Genomic DNA, 12,586 nt, shown 5'->3' with positions numbered 1-12,586 from the left:
TGTTCTGTCTCAGCAAGCCTTAGAAAACAGTGGGCTGTCTTCACTTCCAGCTGCAGCGCACGCTCACGACCCCAGCCACGCCAGGACGCCCTCCGCGCAGGGGCCCGCCCCGGACGCCCCTCACGCCTCAAGCGAGCAGGCCCTCCCGGCCGATGCAGAGCAAGAGAAAGAACAAGAAAGCCCAGAGAAAGTGGATAAAAAAGAAAAAAAAATTATAAAGAAGAAATCACCATTTCTACCTGGTAATTTTAATATGCATTCAGGCGGAGCCATTTTGGCTGCCATATTGCTTGTTTCTTAACAAACGTGTCCTTCTGTTTTATTCTTGTGAAGGTGATAGGGCTGTGGAATGTTCTGATCATGTCAGCCTGTTTGTCTGATATTTCAAGGCCATGTCAGGCGTAAGATTTGGGCTGCTTTTCCCCCTGTGGTTAGCGTTTCCCCCCGACAGCCCCGAGGGCTTGACCCTGGTGGTCTCTGCCAGTCCTCGGTGCAGCAGCCCCTGGGCCAGTCCTATCCCCCCATTCCACCGTGGCACTGCCACCCCGCAGGCGGGACCCTCACCATCCCCTCTGCGCTTGCTCCTCACCCCGTGGCTCGGCGAGCTGGGCCCACGCCCTCACAGCCTTCCTCTTTGGCCTTCGGGATGCAGCCTCCCCACCTGGGTGTTCAAAACAGTTACTTGTGTTCAGGGGCCATCCTTTGCCCCGGGCTTTCCTTCAGCGGGAGGGTCTTCTTTCTCCCCCTCCCTGCCGTGTCCCCTGCGCCCTGGCGGGCATCTGCGGCCGCCATATGTGCAGCCTCCTTCTGGACGCTCGGGACCTGCCCTTCTTCTTCTCGGTGCCTGCGGCGCTGACCCCGGCAGCCCCCCCAGCAGAACGTAGCGACGTTCTGCCGTTCCTGAGCCTCCCATGGGGTCAGCATGGCTTTGGATGGGGGCACGCGTCCCTGCATCTTTCGCAAAGGACACGGGTTTCTCTCTGGGGCGGGGGTGTTCCCACGGCAGTGTTTTCTTAGGGGCTGTCCCTCTCCCCGTGTCTCCAGCAGGTGCTCTCTGGGGGCAAAGCAGGGAACGACGAATGCGCTTGTCTCTGACGCGTATCTTCTCAGTATTGACGTGTGGCCACGAAATCGTTTCTCAGCCCACAGACCACGGTGGTTCTGTTCCCGCCTTCCCCTTGGTCTGCCCTTGTCCCCAAGTGAAAAACTGGACGACAGAATCTGAGTGGCTTATCATCCGGGGATTCCCGCCGTCCAGAGGGGAACGAAGGAAAAAATCACATTTCCATGGATTTTTATTCACTGAATGAAGGCTCTGGGTTAGAAGGTCCCCTTGCATTTCTGAGTGTTTGCTTCACGTGCCCCCATGCACGGGTGGAAATCCGCAGCCTGTGAAACCTCTCCCACGAGAGCCACTGTCTGGTTACTGTGCTCGAGCCTTCCAACGTGCTGTGACGTGGCCGCGGGCAGCACACGCTTCTCCAGACTCGCTTCCCCAAACCGCGAGATTCACTGGCCGCGGGCCCCGGAGGCCGCCTTCCGTCCTGCCCCGAGCGCTGGATGCGGTTCCAGAAGGCGGTGATATCATGTGTGCCGCTCTGCCCACAGAGCTGGCAGATGTTGCGTCCGCTTGGGGTGGGGAACCCTAGTGAGTCAAGTGTAGGTGTAGACTGGCGAGCAAGTTCATGCGCTTCTCGTGGGGTTTAGGTAAACTGATCCTGAGTTGAGTTGGAGCCGGCGTTGGTTTTCTTCATGTGATGAGAAAGTGATCAGAGACGGGTTCACACAAAGCTCTCTCTTTTGACTGACACTTGTCAGGGAGCAGCAGGCGGTCAGCGCAGGGCCTGTTTCTGAAAACAGCGGGTGAGGGAGGTGTGGGTGTCTGTCACCCTGAGACCGTGGGCACCACCGTCCTCATGAGTCCCGGGTTTTCTCAGCGGCGCATAATTAGCCGTGTATTTCCAGGTTGAACACGCTCCAGCGAAAGCTGTCACTATTTGATTTATTTAGTTTTGTGAGAGAGAATGTTTCTAGTAGAATTTGTTTTGTTATTTTAGGAGGTGTTTTGCATAGTAATTTAAAATTTAACAAGCTGTGTATATTATCATAAAACTTGTGACATAAATCGTTATTAAAACTTCACAGTTTGAAATTTATTATAAAATATTGGCTCTGTGGAAGTCCCAGGGAAAGGTATTTTGGACAGCTGGTGACTTATTCCTTTAAGTGTGACAGTGTGGACATCTCTTCTGAGGCCAGCATGATTTTACCCTCCTAGACCTGAGCAAGGTATTGGTTGAGTCTTAACCTCTTCTGATGACTTAGAGTCATGAACTTGACCGCTGCTCTGGGCTGTGATAGGCCGGCGTCTCTCTGACGCGCTGCAGCATGTGGGCCCCGGGGGCGGTGGGCTGCAGTTCGTCCGCCCTGAAAACTGCGCCTATTGCCGTGTGCCTGCTGCTTTCCGTCCCCGTAGCAGCCTCTCTCCTGCTCTCTTATTCTGCTGTTTGAGGCTGCCAAGTGCTTGCAGCGCTGACAAATTAGGACTCTTCTCGTTGCATGAAAACAGTATAAATTGGGGCGCCTTGGCTCAGGTGGCTAAGCATCCCTACTCTGGATTTTGGCTCAGGTCCAGGGGTCAAGCAGTGTGTCGGCTCTGAACTGAGTGAAGAGCCCACTTGGGCTTCTCTCTCTCCTTGCCCCACCCTCCCAGATAAATAAACTTAAAAAAAAATAATTTTAAAAAATCATCAAATAAAAACAAAAACCCAAGTAATTTGTTCATGGTAAGAAACTTTGCAGCCATTGTACTTAAAAAAAGTAACCTGCATGAGCATATTTGGAGTTTTATGTTTACTTTGAATAATTCAAGGGATTATTTTCTTTTTAGTCCTCCTTTCCTTTCTCTTTAGATGGTCTGTGTTGTGAATGAGGACGATTTCTGAGTTCATAGTTCAGATAAGTTACTTGTTATTTTGTAGAGCTTTATGCTTTACATTTAATACAGTATAGAAAAACTTTAAAAAGAAAGACTTGTTCATTAGAGCATAGTTGAATTTAGTTTGAAAATTCCATGATTTATCTCATTTGTGTATAATTCTTTGATAGTAAGATATTCAGAGTTTAGATTTTCTTTAGGTTTTATTTTGAATTATTTGCTATTATAATTAAACATAGATATTATCTTAAATTTTTTTTAATGTTTATTTTTGAGATAGAGACAGAGTGCAAATGGGGGAGGGGCAGAGAGAGAGTGGGAGACGGAGAGAATCCAAAGCAGGCTCCAGGCTCTGAGCTGTCAGCATAGAGCCCGACACGGGGCTCGACTCCACTGACTGTGAGATCATGACCTGAGCTGAAGTTGGACGCCTAACTGAGCCACCCAGGTGCCCCAAATACAAATATTATCTTAAGACCTTTATTTTTAAATGGTAATCTGGTTTTGAGCTGAGTCCCATTATGTACTAAACATAACACACTGTAAAGTATTAAAAAGGACAGTTAGTTGTGAGGCGCTCACCACTAGTGTGGAGTCCAGGTGTGGACAGTGTGCAGCCTAAGGAAACAGTTTCTTGGTCAGAAGCATATTGTTCGTTAAAGATGGGCTTCGAGTTTAGCGATTGGAGAGATCAGTGGGCACAGTGAGAAAGTAGAAGCTTTTCTGAGTTAGAAGGACGAGAGCCAAGCACTGATGGAACCCGAGTGAAGCACAGTGGAGGCTTCAGGGAGGGTCATGGTGACCATTTCATCTCCCCTGTTTTTCTATATAAAAAATTATTTTAAAAGGTTTTTTTTTTTTAAATTTTTTTTTTAATGTTTTATTTATTTCTAGGAGAGAGAGAGAGACAGCGTGAGCAGGGGAGGGTCAGAGAGAGAGGGAGTCACAGACTGAAACAGGCTCCAGGCTCTGAGCTGGCAGTCAGCACAGAGCCCAACGCGGGGCTCGAACCCACGAACCGTGAGATCATGACCTAAGCGAAAGTCGGACGCTTAACCGACTAAGCCACCCAGGCGCCCCTAAAAGGTTTTAACATTAACTTCTGTTGACCTATAACTCACATTTTATGCAAACTGAACATCTAGATAAGGGTGTAGTCCCCTGGAGGACACGTCGCTTCACGGGTCGTGGGAGCACAGGCGAACCAGCCCCTGTAACCTGGTCTGCGAGTTTGGAAGGACCTGAGAAGTCGTGTACTGTCTCTGCCTACAGCTCGTCTTCTATTGGGCCGTTTGTCGTTTTCTTACTGATTTGTTGAAGTTCTGTATAGCCTGGGTTTTCTTTATTTATATTTATATAAATAAATATTTATATATGTGTTGTGAATACCGTTTCCAGACACTCTTGAAGGTGTCCTTTCATGAACAGATGAGTAAAGATTCTGACTTTTAAGGCAGTTGTATTGATGGTGTAACTTGCATCTTCTTCGATCAGAGTGTGATCTTCATAACTTAGCCTTTTCTTGATGACTTAGAATCATTATGAATTTCAGTATTTTTTTGTGCTATTATTGGCTTTCTATTCTGTTTCTTCAGTCTTCCTATCTATAGGGTGGGCGTTTTGTGTTTCATGTAAGAAATCTCTCCTTTATCCACACTGAGTTCTCCCATGCATTCTAGCAGAAGTATTAGAACTTGGCCTTTCACATTTAATTCGTTAATTTGTTTGGACTTTATTTTTATGTATAAGAGAGGAGACTGAAATCTTACTCTTGTGTGATAAGTAGTTGTCTAGCACTGTGTATTGGAAAATCTGTCTCCTCTGATATGTGACACCAGGTGTGTTAGGGATCTGGTTTCCGTCCCTGCGTGTGTCTGGCTCTGGGTTTTCAGTTGTGTTGCACTCCTGTGTTTGTCCACGTTAACACCAGCACACTGTCTCCATAATTGTAGAAAAGCTCTTGAAGTCCATAAGGCGGCTCTTCTCTTTCATTCTCTTTAGGACTATCTTCGTCTTTAGTTTTGACAAACTTGGTACCTACAAAATAATAATGTTTTTTATGTCCATGAACATATTTCTCTCCCCATTGATTTTTTTTTGTTACATGAAGCTCTTAGTTTCCTTCTTTTACCTTAGTTTTCTGTTGCTGTAAATGATTTCTGCATTGCAGATTTTGTTTTAGGTTTATACAAAGGTAATTGACTTTTGTATATTGATCATGAACACAGCAAACAACTAACTTCTTTACTAATTGTAGCAATTTGTAGAGTATTTTGGATTTTCCACGTAGACACTATACTGTGTATGAATAATGACAGTTTTCTCTTCTTCTTATGTTGGCTTGGATTCGTGCCGCAAGAGCTACACAGACGAAGTGGGGAGAACGGTCACTTCCATCCTGACTTTCAAAGGGGGTGGTTTTAATGTTTCACGGTTGGATTTGGCATTTTACTGTTGGCTTTTCCTAGAACCTCTCAGATTTGGAAGGCTGCTTTCCGTTGTTGGTTTAGTAAGAAGGTTTTTTATTTTCTTTCTGTTGAATATTATCAAGTGCCTTTTTTTCTCTCTGTTGTTATGATCATGTATTTTCCTATCTTAATCTGGGAGGTGGTAACTCACTGATTAATGGGAAGCAAACCATGTTGTCTGTCTGGGCTTCGATGTGACTTTTTCGTTTCTCTGTCTCTTGCCCCATTTCCTCCCTCTCTCTTGCTTTCCCTCTATTGTTTTTTGTTTTTACACATTTTTGAATTGGCTTGGCCAATATTCTTTTTTTCAATTTCACTTAAAAATATATTTTTTAAGTAAAATATGGATAACACCAGTACCTACTTTTAAATCAGTTAACATATGAAACTGTTCTTTTTTATAGAATGTACATTGGGCTTAAACCAATTTGAAGAAATGTAATTGCTCTCTAGAAGAAATTAGTTGTGATCATTGCAGTCTCCTCATACCTTGTTTGCAGACACATAAAGGAAAATCTTTAAGCATTTATAACCAGCAGTTTTTACAAAGTACAGTTTTCAACAGCGCTGGTCTTTCTAAGGGACTCAGAGTAGATGAATAACACGTGAGATTCTCGGTACTGGGGCAAGTGTGCTGACGTTTTAGCAGCGGTTCTGTATGTATTTCGTACATATACGATTTGAGTTGGCTCAGAAGCAACTTCTCTGATTGTCTCTTACCTGCATTATTTAGGGAAAATTATACCCATTTTACAGAAAGGTCATCGTAGGTACGCTGCAGTAAGCTCAAGCAGTGTTTACAGGATCAGAGTGACTGGCACCTGAGAATTTCTCCTTTGTAACTTATTGCCTGGAGTCGTGGTGAGGGAGCAGGCAGGGGGAGAGGAGCCCTTGGCTTTTCGGGGGGCTCCTGCTGTTTCTGAGAACTTCGCATCCGGCTTCTGGAGCTCTTGCCAAAACGTGTGACTGATTTCCGGAGCTCCCTGAGAGGAGGCTGGGTGTTCTGGTTGAAGACGCAGCACCGTGGGCTCCTTTTGGGGGGTCGTTTCCAGGGGCACCGCACACCCCTGCGGGCCTGCGCACTGTGCACCTGCCGGGGCAGCAGCTCCTGCTGCGGGTGCTGGGAACGTGCTGGGGGGCACCGTGCAGGGGGTCGGAATCCGTGAAGCCACTGGGCAGCTCTGCGTCCTGGACTCCAGCCAGCCCTGAGTGGGTCCTGGAGCGCAGCCTCTATGCTCCGGGGTCTGCATACTGGATTGCCCCTCGGTGACAGTGTCCTCTGCACCTTGCTTGCCCTGGCCCGGCTCACCCGATGACCATGCTGGTTTTGTGGGGAGGCCTAGTAGCTCCGCCCTGAAGCAGCAGCTTGGTGGTTTCCTGCTCCTCTGGGCAGCACTTCCACCTTTGCAGGAGGCAGAGGTCCCCGTCCCTGTCCCCTGAGTGCTGCCGGCCACCCTCCCTGTCCCCTGAGCCCCACCCGCCCCCCTCTCTGTCCTCGGAGCCCCGCCGGCCCCTGTCCCTGTCTCCCTGTCTCACCATGGGAGGATGGGGAGAACTGCTCCCTGGACAGTTGCAGCTTGGGAGACCTTGGGGATCGTCTGGGAGAGCGACCCTCTGACGGTCCACCCCGCGTCCCAGCCCTGCAGAGCACCTGCTCTGGGGATGCCACGCGGGCAGGGAGCATCATGAGAGCAGGGAGCATTGGCGCAGAACAGCACTTTTCCTGCCCCCACTTCAGCTGCAGCGGGACTGGGGGCCCGGCCCAGGGGGCAGCTGAGCTTCGGGGAGATGCAGTTGCGCTCAGCGCTAATGCCAGCCATTTCCTTTTCCCTGCAGACTTGGCTTCCCCCTCCCCCTCATTCCCAAATGCACGTGCTTTATCCCAAGTCCGTTTTCAGGCAGCCAGCACGGTCGCCTCTGCGTCAGCTTCTGCTGCCCCGAGGGCCGCGTGGCCGGTTAGAGGACGTGCCGTTGCGCTTGGGGCCCGTAGCTCTGACAGCATGTGTTTCAGCACCTGGTGTTGCGTCTGGAGCACTCCTGTCTCCATCCCTCCTCAGTGTGGCTCAGCCAGCTGCCAGTGACCATCCCCTTCCATTTCCAGCTCCGGGAATCCAGCCAGGAAGTAGGCGGCATCCTCCCGCGGATCACTGAAAAACCTGGTAGATGGTGGGACTGGACACGGAAATTCTACTTGGTCCACTTTACCAACAAAGTCTGTCCCTTTGTGTACGATTTCAAATAAGTGGCCATGTGGCTTGTGGCCCAGCAGCCTATGTAGAAGCCCTGTCACTGGCCGTGAGGGCACACCTGTCACTTCTGAGTGGGTGTCCCACGGTCGTGTAAGGTCTGGAGCCGTGCAGAGCGTCTTTTTCCAGAGGTGCCCGCATCACACCACGACCCACCAGCCGGTCGGAGGCCGGGGGGGTCCAGCGGTTCAGACCTCCCTAGGAGTCACGTCCACGGCTGAGCAGTGCTAACAGGAGCAGCCGTCCCGACTGGGGCCGCGTGGGGAGACGCTCTGGAGCAGCAAGTACGGGAACACTTGGGCCACTTTACCTTGTTTAAAGTCTCTGTAGATTCAGTGTCTGACCTTGAATCCCGAGATAGAGCATCTCCCTCAATGTTGTCGAACAGTAGTTAAGTCTGAGAGTTTGTGTTCAACTTGATGTTCCAGCAGAAAGCAAAACGACTCTCTGTGACTGTTGCTGTCTGTCCTCCGGGGCTGCACCTTCTGCGCGCACCTGCGGCCTCGGGGCGCACCTCTGGTTGCTAGAATAAGTCAGGGCCTTCGTCCAGCGTCTGAGCCGGCCCGTGGATTCGGTCCTAGAGCAGCCTGTCTGTCTGTCCCTCCCGCTGTCCTGGAGTTTGATGGCAATGGCTGTGCGCTCTGGCCCCGCAGAAGAACACACGGGCGTCTTCCCGTTGCTCGGTCCTGCCTCCCCTCTGCGGCGCCCAGGTCCTTGTCTGTGGTAGCAGCTGATGCCGGGACACGGCCGGCTGCGTCCCCAGCAGCTTCTCTTGTGTGGAAACCGACTCAGGCTTGAGGAGGACACCTCTAGGGCTCATTCTCCTTCATCCTTCTGGAAACCTTCCGCACTCGGCCTCCCAACGCGTCACCCTGTCTGCCTCCAGCTCTGCCTCTTCCTGACCCCACGAGACCTCTCACACTGTGGCCATTGGCTTCTTTGCCTGGTAAATGTATCTCCCAAAACTGTCCTTCGAATGCAGACTTTTTAAGATTTTGTTTTACGTTTTTTAAAATTAATCTCTACCTGTTGGCCAACGTGGGGCTCGACTCATCATGCCGACATCCAGAGTCGTACGCTGCACCCGCTGAGCCAGCCAGGCACCCCTGGAACGCAGACTTTTCTGAGTGCTCTTCCCCCCATGGGTGAGTCCCCACTGACGCCGGTCCCCGAGCTCTGCCGGCCGCGCATGCTGGGGTCTCCACACCCGAGTCCCTCCATGGGTCGGGGCCTGCCTGCCGCGGGCGTTGGCGCGTGGTAAGCGCTCTCCTCCGAGTGGAGCGGGGAGGACAGACTCGTCGGAGAGAATCGCTCCCGGATTCTAGAATTACCCAGATGTCAACGTGTGCCTTGACTTTTCCATTTACTGGCGCCTGACCTTGGGCAAGTTCTCTAACCTTCATCTGTGAGACGGGGCAGTGACAGAGTAAATGGGAGAGAACTGAGCGTGTAGGAATGTGGCTGGCACGTGGCGACTGCTTCTGCTTCATGGATGCATATATTTAAACATTATTTTTTAACCAGGTGAAACTTGCTTGTGCCCCATAATTCAAGATATAAAGCGGTGTGTGCAGTGAGAAGTCCCCTGTTCTTCCTTGACCTCCACATACCTCTCCCCAGGACAGCTGCTGTCAACGGGGGCCTGTGTGTCTTTTAAACAAGCACAGGCATGTTATTATATAGTACGTGTTTTAGTAGGTTGGAGGCCATACTGTGTGTGTGTGTGTGTGTGTGTGTGTGTGTGTGTGAACATATATATGCACAACTCATATCTATGTAATCTTTCTTATAGTTCACTTTTTTTCCACCTGAGATTTTAGAAAATGTCTAGAGATTATTCCGTTCTATGGATAAATACTTACGTAGATTATTTGCAACCTTTTGCAAGTACAAGTGATAACAAATGTAAATTTATGTACGTTTACAAACCCTTTATGTACGTCGGTGTGTGTGTCCTCAGGTCAAGGATGTGGTCTTCTAGAACCAGGTTACAGACATCAACACCAGGGTAGTGGAATTGACCCACCCCACACATCTTGTTCAAGTTTCAGTACTGGTATCACCAGTGTGTTTCATAACAAAAGAGAAAATTTGGGTAAATGTTGCTGATTTTCTTTCCATGGCGGTCTCTCATTTATACCCTCATCCACAGTGTACTGGGGTGTCCATTTCCTCATAGCCTTCTGAAGGGATCGTCATTAAAATTTGGGGATCCTTTTTACTCATCCAATAGGTTAAAATGGTTTCTGATTGCAGTTTTAATTTCATTTCTCTATTAAGGAGTAAAATGTTGAGCAACTTTTCATGTTAAAAGAGCCACTTGCCGGGGTGCCTGGGTGGCTTAGTCGGTTAAGCATCCGACTTTCGCTTGGGTCATGATCTCGTGGTTCGTGGGTTCGAGCCCCATGTCGGGCTCTGTGCTGACTGCCAGCTCAGAGCCTGGAGACTGTTTCAGAGTCTGTGACTCCCTCTCTCTCTGACCCTCCCCTGCTCATGCTGTCTCTCTCTCTCTCCCCTAGAAATAAATAAAACATTAAAAAAAAAAATTTAAAAGGAAGATGTGTGTTTAAATCGAGTGGATGTTTAGAAAAAAAATTATAAAAGAGCCACCTGCCTTTTTTCGTTAGACTCTTGGTATTTATTTATTTGTTTATTTATGTATTTATTTATAAATATAGTTTATTGTCAAGTTGGTTTTCATATAACACCCAGTGCTCATTCCAACAGGTGCCTCCTCCATTCCCATCTCCCCCTTCCCCTTTCCTCCCTCTGCCCTGTTCCTCATCAACCCTCGGTTTGCTCTCTGTATCTGAGAGTCTCTTATGGTTTGCCTCCCTCTCTATTTGAAACTAATTTTTCCCCTTCCCCTCCCCAATGGTTTTCTGTTAAGTTTCTCAGGTTACACATATGAGTGAAAACATATGATATCTTTCCTTCTCTGCCTGACTTATTTCATTTAGCATAACACCCTCGAGTTCCATCCATGTTGCTACAAATGGCCAGATTTCATTCTTTCTCTTTGCCATGGAGTATTCCATCGTATAGATAAACCACATCTTCTTGATCCATTCGTCTGTTGATGGACACTTAGGCTCTTTCCATGATTTGGCTATTGTTGAGAGTGCTGCTGTGAACATTGGGGTACGTGTGCCCCTATGCATCAGCACTCCTGTATCCCTTGGGTAAATTCCTAGCAGCTCTATTGCTGGGTCTTAGGGGAGTTCTATTGTTTTTTTTTTGAGGAACCTCCACACTGTTTTCCAGTGGGTCTGTACCAGTTTACATTCCCACCAACAGTGTAGGAGGGTGCCTGTTTCTCCACATCCTCGCCAGCATCTAGAGTTCTCTGATTTGCTCATGTTAGCCACTCTGACCGGCGTGAGGTGGTATCTCAGTGTGCTTTTGATTTGTATTTTGCTGATGATGAGGGATGCTGAGCTTTGTTTCATGTGTTTGTTGGCCATCTGGATGTCCTCTTTGGAGAAGTGTCTGTTCATATCTTCTGCCCATTTCTTCACTGGGTTGTTTGTTTTCTGGGTGTGGAGTTTGGTGTGACTCTTGGTTTTTATTTGCCATAATACATTAAGGGTGATAGTATTTTGAGAACATATATTCTTTTTCATTTGTCTTTTTGAGTTAAAAGGGAAAAATGTTTTTTCTGTACCCAAATTGGTCAGTGTTTCACGAATTTTGGACTTCTGTGATACTTAGACTTCAACATGGACGTAATGGGAAATAACGTCCTTTATCTAACGCTTTCATACTTTTTTTAAATTTTAATGTTTATTTTTGAGAGAGAGAGAGAGAGAGAGCACGAGTGGGGGAGGGGCAGAGAGAGAGAGGGAGACACAGAATCCAAGCAGGCTTCGGGCTCTGAGCTGTCAGCACAGAGCATGACATGGGGCTCGAACCCACGAACCGCGAGATCATGACCTGAGCCGAAGTCAGATGCCCAACCAACTGAGCCACCCAGGTGCCCCTCATACTTTCATATTTTAAGCTAAATCTTTGACTCAATTTAATTTTTTGTTTTCAGATGGGCACCCCACTGTCCAAACACCATTTATGGAATAAGTCCTGTTTTCTCTACCGATAAATGCTGGGATACTGTTCTGTTCATTATGCTCTCAGACCTGTATGGGTCTTTTCTGGACTGTGTTCTGTGCATGAATTGGTCTTTCTATTCACGTGCACTGCTGCCAGTGCGCTCTTGTGCCTGTGGGCCTGGCCTTTTCCTGCTATACTTGACGATATGTTTCTGACGATTTTCACATACTTATTTTTTTCATGTGTAGTTTAGACTTGTCTGTTAAAGTTCCAAAACTCTGGTTTTTAAAAAAGTCCTTTTGGTATTTATATGTAAGTGATTTAACAAGTGAGAATTGATGTTTTTATAACTTTTAGTCTTTGTACCAAAGAATAGGGTGTGGATTTCCATTTATTCAGATTTTCTTTTCTTTTTATTTTTTTCATATTTTAGTAGTATTTTAAAATTTTATTTGGATTTTGCTTGTAGATATGTTGATTTCTGTGTATTAAAATGTGGGCTTCTTTCTGAGTTTTAAGTTTTTTAAGGCATATAATCGTATCATTTATAAATAATGCTTTTTACCTTTTCCTTTATAGTTAATGCTGTATATTTCCATATCATATCCAGTTTCACTGGCTTCTCTCATTAGAACACAGTAAATTCATGGCAGTGATAGTGGATTTTTCCCTGAGTGTAATAGGATTATTTTTAGCATTTTCCTGTTAAATGAAAACATACTGAGATTTGTTTGTTCAGCTCCTCCTGTTTTTAGACTTTTTAGAAGTTAAGACTAGATATTAAATTTTAGTAATTGCCTTTTCATCTTGAAGATGATGATAATGTATGTTTTTTCCTCTTATATTTATTAATATGTTTGAAGAGAAGATCACCTGTCCAGCACCAG

The 12,586-nt window shown here is 47.3% G+C and overlaps 1 protein-coding gene across 1 annotated transcript in view; it reads left to right on the top strand.

Moving 5' to 3' along the window:
• ZNF236 (zinc finger protein 236) overlaps window positions 1–12,586 on the top strand; it is a 101,289-nt gene that overhangs the window by 32,460 nt on the left and 56,243 nt on the right. The window contains exon 9 of the mRNA XM_039236387.1: window positions 14–242. Within this exon, the coding sequence (XP_039092318.1) occupies window positions 14–242 (229 nt within the window). The remainder of the gene's footprint in view (window positions 1–13; window positions 243–12,586) is intronic.

This window comes from Hyaena hyaena, unplaced genomic scaffold (assembly GCF_003009895.1).
Source record: "Hyaena hyaena isolate Hyena2069 unplaced genomic scaffold, ASM300989v1 scaffold_110, whole genome shotgun sequence".
NCBI classification, from domain to species: Eukaryota; Metazoa; Chordata; class Mammalia; order Carnivora; family Hyaenidae; genus Hyaena; species Hyaena hyaena.
This window is presented reverse-complemented; position numbering and strand designations above follow the sequence as displayed.